Source organism: Octodon degus, unplaced genomic scaffold, assembly GCF_000260255.1.
Source record: "Octodon degus isolate 3935 unplaced genomic scaffold, OctDeg1.0 scaffold00011, whole genome shotgun sequence".
NCBI lineage: Eukaryota > Metazoa > Chordata > Mammalia > Rodentia > Octodontidae > Octodon > Octodon degus.
The window spans coordinates 12,578,231-12,589,131 of record NW_004524587.1 but is presented as its reverse complement, the minus strand read 5'-3'; the positions used below and the strand labels follow the sequence as shown (position 1 = coordinate 12,589,131).

Sequence of the window (10,901 nt, the reverse complement as noted above, 5' to 3'; positions counted from 1 at the left end):
TATAACTTTGTGATGCTCTCATTTAAGCCTTTCATATGATTCTAAGGTTTAAGAATTTTTTATAGTGACTGTTTTTGTTCTGTGAATCTTTGGTGTGTGTATGGATGAGGCAACAGACTGGACATTTACTTGATGGAATTCAGTTTTATTTCTTGGCTACTGTAGTGACTTGTTAAAAGGGCAGCATTATAAATTAATGTAATGCAACAACACCGTCACTACCTCTATCACCTCCCAAATCTGTAAGAGTAATTTTTACTGTATTTCTCAAAGAACATGAACCTGCAACATGTATTTAATTAGCCAACTCCATGCTCTGCTAGCAGAAATGTCCCAGATAACAATAACCATCAAGGTCTCAAAGAAGTATGTAGTAGTATATTAGTGCAGTTTTTTTCTAAAACCTTTCATTGGAAGTTTTGCTTACCTATAGGCTAATTTCTTTCAGGTTTGGGGCTTGTGTTCATTTGCATGGCAGTGTTTTGAAATAGAAAATTAAAACTCATGGTCTGCTGTAAAATATTTTTGGGCCATTGTGTATGATTCCTGGAAATTGTTGGTAAGCAGAGTTGATACACCATATTCATACCCTGCGTACCTCTGCATGTTGGCCACAATGATATTTTGGGCAGCAGCAACCAATGCTAATGGGTTATTGTCCTCTGGCAGTAATTTAGCAGGCCTTTTATCATGTATAGCTAATTAATGGCTGTAGTAATTTCATGTAACAATACTTAAATTGAGTAAAAAGATTTATTTATTAATAATAAATAAGATTTTATTAAGCTGTGATTCACATACCATACAATTTACCTGTTTAAAATGTTCAAATCAGTGATTTTAGTGTATTCACAAAACTGTCTAACTGAAGACACAGTTAATTCTAGAGTAGTCTTATCACTCCGTTGGTGTCATTTTCCATCTTCTCCTCCCCCAGCATGAGGCAAAGGCTCCTCTACTTTTCTGCCTCTGCTGCTTGTTCTGATCCAGATGTTTCATGTAAATATATCTGTGCAGGACGTGGTCCTCTGTGCCTGGCTCTTTCATTTAGCATACTTTGAAGGTTTATCCACACTGTCACATATATCAGTGCTTCTGTTGCTTTTTATGGCCAAAATTTGTTTTAAGAATTATCTTGGTATTTTCATTCCTTAACTGTTCTTTCCTTTTTCATTGTGTAATAAACTTTATAAAGTTTTCAGTCATGTTATTAAGATTTCAAAGAATAAGCCAGTTCATCTCTATGAGCTACAAAGCAGTCATGTTCTAGAGCAGTTCACAGTTGACACAGAAGAGTTTTGGGGCTTTTAAAAATATTTTCAGGGCATGTGATCTTTAGTACTGCCAGTGGCAAACCCAGAAGAACCGGGCCTGTCATTGTGACTATGTATAATTTGTATCATTCGCATTTCTTTTTTTCTTTTTCTTTACATTTAAAAAACTTTAGGTCATTTCTATGCTTTTACTAGTGACGTTTCACTAGCAAGGACCAATATATTATCAGAAATAAGATTCTCAGTCCACTCATTGCTTTTAGATTTATAAACATCAAAATGCATGAAGTTCTTTTACTGACTACAAAAAGGCTTGTATGTGCTGTGTTAATCTTTTTTTCTTTTTGTTTATTTTTGGACTTGTGTCTTCTTCAGGATCCTTTGAAAAATAATTCATGCAGAAGGTCAGTATCCCTTTCTCAGACTTCCTTATACTGTATGTAATGTCTGGCAAGAAATTCTTCCATAAATATATGTGTGTAACATAAGAGTATGCTTTGATAGTTAATTCTCTTGGCTCAGATCATTGCAAATTCAGTAATTCTTTGACATTAGCAAAATTAATTTTTATAGTTTCCAACATTAACTTAAAAGGTTTATGCCTTAAGTAATTTTTTGTTTTTGTTTTTGTTTTTGTTTTCTGTATTTAATACAGGGTCTCACTACATAGATTAGACTTGTAGTGAATCTCCTGTTTTCAGCCTCCCAAGTGCTGGGATTACAGGTGCATGCCACCATGTCCAGTCTCAATTGCTGTCTCAGCGCGCCCCAGGGATGGGGCTAGCACAGCATGCCGGGGATTGAACCCCAGCATGCCTGAACCCCAGCCATTCTTCTTTGCCTAAGCAGGTGCATTAGTCCACTGAGCTATCTGGCTGGCCCTCACATTAATTTTAAACCTTACTGTGACATCAGTAAGAGGCCAGTATACATGAAGAATAACTGCTGTTAAGTAAAGGCCTGGATGTCTGTAGTTCAGCCCAACTATGACTTCCATTTACAACTTAATCTCATGTAATCTGCAGTTACTCTGTAAGGTAGGTGCTGTTATTACATCCTATAGAAGAAAGAAATTGTTAGTCATGTTTAGCAGTTTTGGTTTTCTCAAAGGTTTATTTGGACTGAGGCTATAGCTTATGGCACAGCACCTGCCTGGCAAGCACAAGGTCCTGAGTTTGATTCCCAGTACCCCCTCCAAAAAAATTAAATTTTTTTAAAAAAGAAAAGTATAAATTACTATCCCATAAAAGTTTCTACTTGAGATAACTATGGAGTCCTTGGCTTAGAAAAAAATATTCATGGAGATTATAAAGAATTAACTATTACGTCTTTTTTGTTGTTATTTTATTTATTATTTATTTTTTGTCTTTTTGAGATAGGGTCTCACTATGCAGTTCAGGCTGGTCTTGAACTCACTTTGTATCCTCGGCTGGCCTCAAACTTGTAATGATCCTACTGCCTCAGCCTCCTGAGTGCTGGGATTGTAGACATATACCAGTGCACTCAGCTGTTATATCTTTTGGAGATTTCAAAAATATCAAGATTTCTTTGAGGAAGGGCCGGCCAGATAGCTCAGCAGATGAAAGCACCTACTTAGGCAGATGCAGGGACTGGGGTTCGATCCCCGTTATGCAGTGCCAGCCCTGCCCCCGGGGTATGCTGAGCCGGTGAGTGAGACTGTCTGTAATCCCAGCACTTGGGATGCTGAAAACAGGAGGATCACTACGAGTCCAGTCTGTGTAGTGAGACTCTGCAGGCCCTGTACTAAATACATTTAAAAAAAAGTATTTGAGGAAAAGAGAAAGCATGACTCCCACATAAAATATTGTCTTTTATTTGAAGTAAAAGATAATCTAAAATACCACAAACTATTAGTAAATTCAGTTTTCTTAATAATAATGACTTAGGTTGAGGAAAAAGCTACATAAAGAATTTGAAAATATAAGCTACAAACCTGTAGTAGATTTCTGCTACACTTCATACTGATTAAACTATTCTGGAGAATACGTAAAGAATTCCTGCAGATGAGCTTTTAAAGATAACCAGTAGAGGGGCTGGCGAGATGGCTCAGTGGTCTAAAGCACCTACATGGAACAAGCTTGGCAAAGCACAGGGACCACGGTTCGATCCCCCAGCACCACATGCCAGCCAGCCTTGCCCCCTGGTGGGCTGAGCTGGCCACACACACACAATAAATAAATAAATGTTTAAAAAAAAAAAAAAAAAGATAACCAGTAGAATATGAGAAAAAGACCTAAGCACTTTATAAGACAAAAAAATAAAAACAAAACACAAATACAAGCCTGTAGAAAAAAAGGACTTTGTATCACAGAGATACAAATTAAGATTATAGGTACATAGGGCCAGGAAGATGGCTCAGTAGAATAAGTGCTTGCCTGGCAAGCGCGAGGGTCTGAGTTCAATCCCTGGTACCGCAAAATAGAAAGGATTATAGGTACAAATACAATAAAAGTATAGGTACACACCTACATTGGCAGGTCTTAAATTCTGAAAATAAGAATTTAGGAAGTGGACTCTCAAGCCTCTTAAGCCCTCCTAGGGGAATGTAAATGGATATGATCTGCTTGGAAAGCAATTTGACATTATCTAATAAATGTCTGAAATAGATGACTCAAATTTAAGACTAATGTTGGGGCTGGTGAGATAGCTCAGCAGACTGCCTAAGCCCTGCATGGGACTGGGGTTTGCTTGCTGGCACCACATGCTGTGCCCCATCCCTGGGCACACAGCCAGCCACTGAGACCCGGTGTGGTAGCGCATGCCTGTAATCCCAGCACTGGGGAGGCTTAAAACAGGAGGACTGCTGTGAGTCGGAGCTGCATAGTGAGACCCTGTACCAAATACACTTAAGAAAAAAAGTGAATCGGTTTACTTCTAAGGATGTGCTCAGTAGACAGGCCGCTGGAGTGGCACATTCCAGTTGTCCCAGCTACTCAGAGGCTGAGGCACGAGTATCGCTTGAACCCAGGAGCTCAAGAACAGCCTGAGCAAGATAGTAAGACCCTTTCCTAAACAGGAAAATTGCCAAGGAAAGAAGCCTTTTATGGGGTTAGAGCACAAATAATAACTATTAAATAATTTTTCATATATATATATATATATATTTTTTTTTTTAATATAGCTAAAATGCCAGCTGAACCAAAGACTTAAAAGAAAATGTAGGCCAGGTGTGGTGGTGCACGCCTGTAGTCCCAGCACTCAGGAAGCTGAGGCAGGAGAATTGCCATGAATTCAAGACCAGTCTGGGCTACATATTGAGTTCCAGGCCAGCATGAACTACATAGTAAGACCCTGTTTCAAAAAGAAAAGAAAATTTAGCCAGGTGTGGTGGTGCACATATGTAATCCCAGCACTTGGGAGACTGAGACAGAATTGCCATAAGGTCCAGGCCTACCCAGGCTACAGAGTGAGCTGCATAGCAAGACCCTTTCTCAGAAAAAGCAAAGCAAATAAACAAAAATCAAAAAAGGGGAAAAAAATTTTGAATGGGCAAAGGTAGCCAGGCATGATGGTGTACATGTACATACCTATGTAATGCCAGCAGTCTGAAAGCCTCAGTTGGGAATATCACAAGTTCAATCCCAACTGGGCAATTTAGAGACTACGAACCCTACCATCTCAAAAAATAAAGTGGGGAGGGCTGTGGGCATAGCAAAGGCTCTGGGTTCTACCTCTAGTACTACCAGCAAAGGAAGAACCAGATGTAGGAGTTCATAGCTGTAATCTTGGCAATCAGGAGGCTGAGGCAAGAGGATCACTACCAGGCCAGCCTGGACTACTCAGTGCATTCAAGGCAGGCTAAAATACATAGCAAGACCCTTTCTAAAAAAACAAAAACAAACAAAAAACGAGGGGGAGGGATGTATGCCCAGTATACTAGGAATATTTATAAGAATGTTCATAGCAACATCATACAATATATTTAAACATTGGGAGCTTTCCAAAATATTTGTCCAATAATAAAATGAATGAATAAATTATGGGAGAAAAATGAATAAATTATGGTATATTCATGCAGCAAAAATAAATTGATCATAGATAAGTGCAGTAACCTTGATGAATTTCCAAGAAGAAAATTGTCTTATTGTACATAAGAGGTTATTACTGAATTTATATCACCTTTAGTGCAGTGTAAATGTGTTTTTTTCTCTCCTCAGTGGCAGCTAAGTAGTAGGAAAGATTACTATGAAGACTGATGGCCAGCCATTGTTTCTTTGCACTGAGGACTTTTTCTTCAGTGTTTTCTCAGGCTCCCGTGCAGGTGCTCCAGCCTTTGGTTGTTACTTTTCAAAAGGTCCGAGTTCATTTCTCTTGTGGGGAGCGTGTGTGAGCACGCCCATGTGCTGCCCGGCATCGCACATGTCACCTTGATTAACTGCGTAACCAGGCTGCCTGGCTGAGGGCTGAACTTGTTCAGGGCAGCTTTCCGCCTTGCTGCAGCGTACCGCGTGCTAGACGTGTTTAGGCAAAGAGAAGTGTGCTCGATGCGAACCTCAGCTGGAGGCTTTGACCTTCCTCCTGCCTCAGCCTCCTGATGCTGGGATTATAGGCATGTGCCTCCATGTCAAGCTGTAAAGAAGAAAAATTTAGGGCTGGGGATGTAGCTCAGTGGTGCAACTGCCGCCTTGCCGCAAGCATGAGATCCAGAGTTTGATTCCCAGTACCAAAAAGAAAAAAGGAGAAAAAAGTAAACTCCATGATCTGATAACCCAGATAGAACCATTATAAGCCTTTGTAGAAACACCTATAGAGGTGTGTATGTGTATATTTTTTGATTTTTATCCTTTTTAAAAAAAAATTTAATATTGGCACTCTAAAATAGCTTGGGTATGCCAGGATTGGTGGCACATGCTTGTAATCCCAGCACGTGAGAGGTCGAGGCAGAAGGATTGCCATGAATTTGAGGCTATCCTGGGCTGCATAGCAAGTTCAAGCCAGCCTGAACTACATAGCAAGACCCTGTCTCAAGACAAGGGCTAAGGGCCGGCAAGATAGCTCAGCAGACTAAAGCTCCTGCTTTGACAAGCATAGAGACCAGGGTTCAGTCCCCAGTCCTGCATGCCATACCAGCCCTGCCCCCAGGGGCACATTGAGCTGGTGACCAAGACTTGGCGTGGTAGCGCATGCCTGTAATCCTAGCACTGGGGAAGCTGAAAACAGGAGGATCACTCCCAAGTCCGAGCTGCATAGTGAGACCCTGTAACAAATACATAAATGAAAAAAATTAAATAAATAAACAGGGGCTGGCAGCGCCTGGCTAGCAAGCACAAGATTGTGAATTTTAATTCCTGGTACCAAAAACAAAATAAAACAGAATAGTTTGGGTTTTTTTCAACTATTGTATGATGAAAGTAAATAAACTTCCCCAAATAAAGTCAGAATTCCTTGCCCATATTATATATCACAGTGTCAGTTCTGAAAGTGTGTATCTTTGTTATAAAATACTCACAAGTTCTTTGCTCTTTTCCCATTTCTAGTTGCTGGTCCTACTGGATTTTGCCCATTGTAGGCGCTATTCTCCTGGGTTGCCTGTATCGTTACTACACTGCGGAAAGCAAATCTTCCTGAGCAGATCTTGTTGAAGCCTAGAAAACACATCCACTTGGGAGTAAAAATTAGACTTGCTTGGGGGGCTGCAGCAGTACCCCTCAAATCCTGCCAGTTACATATTCCTTCCCCTTCGAGCCAAGCCGATTGCCCCGACACCCACCTCCGGTGTGGGACCAGTGTCCTTCCTCTCTCAGGGCCTTCTTCCAGAGCACCCGCTCACTGCTGGGCCCTGGCCAGTGCTCCTTCCTGTCACTGGTTTCCACGAGTCCCTTGCACTCACACGTTTGTGTTGCTGGTTGCAGTTCACATTGCTGTGGTGGCGTCACCCTGTGGGAAAGATGCTTGCTTGCCAATACTTTGTCCATGAGAGATTCTTTCTTTGTTTTTGTTTTTTGAGACAGGGTCTCACGGTCTATTTCGGTCTGCCTTCAAACTTTGGGCAATCCTGCCTCAGCCTCCTGAGTGCTGGGCTTACAGATGTGTACCACCATGCCCAGCTCCCATTAGAGATTCTTATTAGGGTAGCACTCTGGTTTTGAAATTTTTTTTTCCATTTTTAAAAAATCTTTTTAAAATTCTCATTTGATTCTATTACTTACCATAAGGGATTTTAGTTGTGAAGTAAGAGTTGTGCGTGCCTGTTATTTATGATGTGCCTGCCAAGTGACCTTCTCCTACTTATATGTGTTAAATTTGGAGAGAGATGTGGGGTCATCCCTCTTCCAGGCTAGTGTAGCTGGCAGCACCTCTGCCCCACAGCCCATATTCCTGGGGTGCTGGACAGATTGCTGACCTTTGCTTTCGGGGGTAGGAGCTGCCCTCAGAAGAACGGAGTGGACTGGGTGGGGTAGCTGAGCCCTAGCAAGTGAAGAGTCATTGTTTTTTTAAAAATATTTTAAAACACTAGTTTACTAGGACAGGAGTTTAGACCAAAACTTTTTTCTTTTGTTGAGTACCAACTTCTAATTGTCTCTTTTTGTCCTCTGTATTGGTAAAAATATAAATGTATAATTATGTCTGTATAGCTTTACCAAGGATTCTTACTGCTTTTTGTATATTAGCAAATTTTTGATTCTGTATTTTACAAAAGCAAGAGCGAAATAACTTGCATATAAAATGTCATTTGAAAATGAAAGATCATGACAAGAGACTGTTTTGCATTTCGTCTGTATTTTTACTTCCATGGTTCCAACTTGTGGTTTTGTTTTACTCAAAATAAACAATAAAAAAAAACCTGGTAGTTTTTTTTTTATTTTTTTAAATATGTTTGTCTCAGTGAAAAGTAGGTTATGTAGAATTATGTTGCCAGGATTTCTGTGGTATCTTTGATTTTATTTTTTCCCTCAGGGAAGCACCTGGGTAGAGTCTGCTGGCTGTTTTTGGCCAGGATCTTTGATTTTTCTCCACATCCTTTGAGGATTACCTGCCTGGGCCATGGTCATATCTAGCAGGGAACAACTGGGTTAAAGTACCAGAGACACTGCCCAGGATCAAGCTTGCCAGGGACTTGACAAGACAGGAAACTGTCCAGAGAACCAGTCTGCCCATGCAAACGCTTAAGAAAAAGTTCAAATCAGGTCTTGCATCCCGTGATTTATAATTGAATGGATTCTGAATGCATCAAGGTAATATTAAGCTTGTGTTTACATGCTGTGATACTGTGGAGTAACTCCTGGCTGATTTTTAGATGTCAGACATGCTTTAATCAAACTGTTACCTTTGGAAAATAGTTATAAAATTATAAGATGTACTTTGAGAAAATGAATGAAAACTAGGTATTACATAGCAAGTGGTAGGACTTGATGCACCTCCATTTAAACACAGGAAGGTTTCCTGAAATAAAGGTTGCAGTGTAATTGCTGTAATATTGAAGTTGTGTGATTGTGGGGAGTAGCACATCCGGGCAGGGGGGAGGAACAAAGGAGTACTGAGGAGCAGGAGAGACTGCATTCAAGCTAAGCTAACAGTAAGCCGGAAGATAACTTGGATCAGCTGTAAGTGTGCTGGCAGCCTCCACGACTCGGTGAAAAACGTCGGGCTTATAAGAAACGTTAAGGAGCTACATAGTCTGTAGCAAAATTGCTATTTATGATATTTCATATTTCATAGGGTAAACAATTCAAAAGTACGCTTTTCTATTCCAGATTGGGGAATTTTTCCCTGTTTATATTTGGATTTTGTTTTTTGCTGAGAGCCAGAGGGAAAAGTTTTTTCAAACTTTTTCTCTACTGTCTGTGGAATTCATGCAGTACCCAGGGCCCCTTTTGAACTACTGCTAATATGATGTTATTTTGTATTTTTTTTAAAAAAAACAAAACTTCTAGCTTCACTTACTATAATTCTGTCCACATAAATAGCAGGGTGAAAGTTCTTGAGAGAGTTTGCAGAGGCTTGTCTCAACGATACAGTACAGGGTAGACAGCATACTGCGATATATACCATGTAACTCACTGGCCAAATCTAGCAGAAAGGACTTTTGTTTAAGAAATAGACTTGACTTCTCAAAGTGGTTTTGTCATCAGGTTATGAGAAAGCAGCCCTTTGTGGACAGCGTCTGCTGATGTCCTGTGCGTTTGGCTGGTTGTCTGAGGAGGACCATCTTCCGCTGCACACCATACTATCCTTGCAGTAGCTATTGTCTCAGAAGAGGATGCGAGGGACATTTTATGCCACCAAAATGCAGGGTGTTAGTACCCATTCTCCAAAATTCCCTAGGTCTTGGCCCTTAGGGACTTCTCATATTGAGACAACTTTGATATTTATAAAGATAGGAGAGCAATGGGAACAAAATATGTATCATATCCCAATCTTACATGACCGCTAAGGAAGAAAAATTCATTGGAACCAATCATTTGAGCTTATTGGTAGGGTTCTTCTACCAGTTGTCATAAATGCTTATGTTGTGAAATAATACTGTTGGGCTTATGCTCACTTGGTGCCAACGTGGAGCAGTAGGCCAGGTAGTCGTTACTTATGGCATCTCAAGCTTAAGATCTGGAACAAGAACTGTCTGGTTAAATCCATTTTAGGAGACTGAGATGCAGAACGGTAATAGTTTTGACCTCTGACTCCAGGAGAAATAGATTCAGACTTGTCTTGCCTCAACAAGAAATCGATTTTATTAACCATCCCATTCTGCTGCCAGATATCATGCAAGTCATGGGGAGTTTAGTCACATTTGGCTGCTGTGTGCTGAAGACACCAGATTTGGGATTTGTGGAGGTGACAGAGGAGGGAGTTTCCAGAGAAGCAGAGAGATTTGTCGAGTCTCTTAGCCTGTGTGCAGCCTCCGACTCATGGCTTTTGGTAGCTGCTCAAGCCCAGGCCTATCTCCTGCATTTGCTATTTGGGCAAAAGATTATTTTATTTGTTTAACTTTTTTTTTTTTTTTTTTACTTCACCCTCAACTGTGAATGCATATAACATTCCTTTAATGTTAACATTCCGTCTGTGTATTCAATAATGGCATTTGTTTACCTATTTTATTTCAGCATTTTTGAACAAAGATCTTTGTCTCTTCTGCTGGAATGTGCACACAGTGAATGTTTGTTAGGACTACGCACAAGAAGAGACTGTTTTACTTTTCTTGCCATGACTACAGATATTGTTTTGTTTCTGTTTTTTAAAATTTCTTTGGTGTGCAAAAGTGGTTCACTGTAATGCTCAGGTGTTTTGGATAAAAATAATTTGGAAGCGTGAAACTCATCTGCGTCTGTGCTGATACCAACGTTTAGTGTGATTTGGTGGAGAATTCCGTTGTTCTTCTGGATTCTCGCTGCTGTTCTTTGCTGAAAGTGAGTTTCTTATTTGATAATCATGAGGTGCAAATCTAAAGGCTTTTGCCATATCAATGTGAAGTGGAAACCAGGTAGATAGTCTGAGGTTCAGTTTCTACTAAATCCATCTGATAAAAAAGAATCCAGGGGCTGGTGAGATGGCTCAGTGGTCTAAAGCACCTACTTAGAACAAGCTTAGCAAAGCCCAGGGACCACGGTTCAATCTCCCAGCACCACATGCCAGCCAGCCCCGCCCCCTGGTGGGCTGAGCTGGTCACAC

At 40.4% G+C, this 10,901-nt stretch overlaps 1 protein-coding gene across 1 annotated transcript in view; it reads left to right on the top strand.

The window, feature by feature from the left end:
• The window catches only part of LOC101582244 (cytochrome b5 type B), a 37,485-nt gene extending 30,501 nt beyond the window's left edge, over nt 1–6,984 (top strand). The window contains exons 4-5 of the mRNA XM_004625823.2: nt 1,650–1,678; nt 6,773–6,984. Coding sequence (XP_004625880.1) covers nt 1,650–1,678; nt 6,773–6,863 — 120 coding nt within the window. The 3' untranslated portion in view covers nt 6,864–6,984. The remainder of the gene's footprint in view (nt 1–1,649; nt 1,679–6,772) is intronic.
• Nucleotides 6,985–10,901: the final 3,917 nt, after the last annotated feature.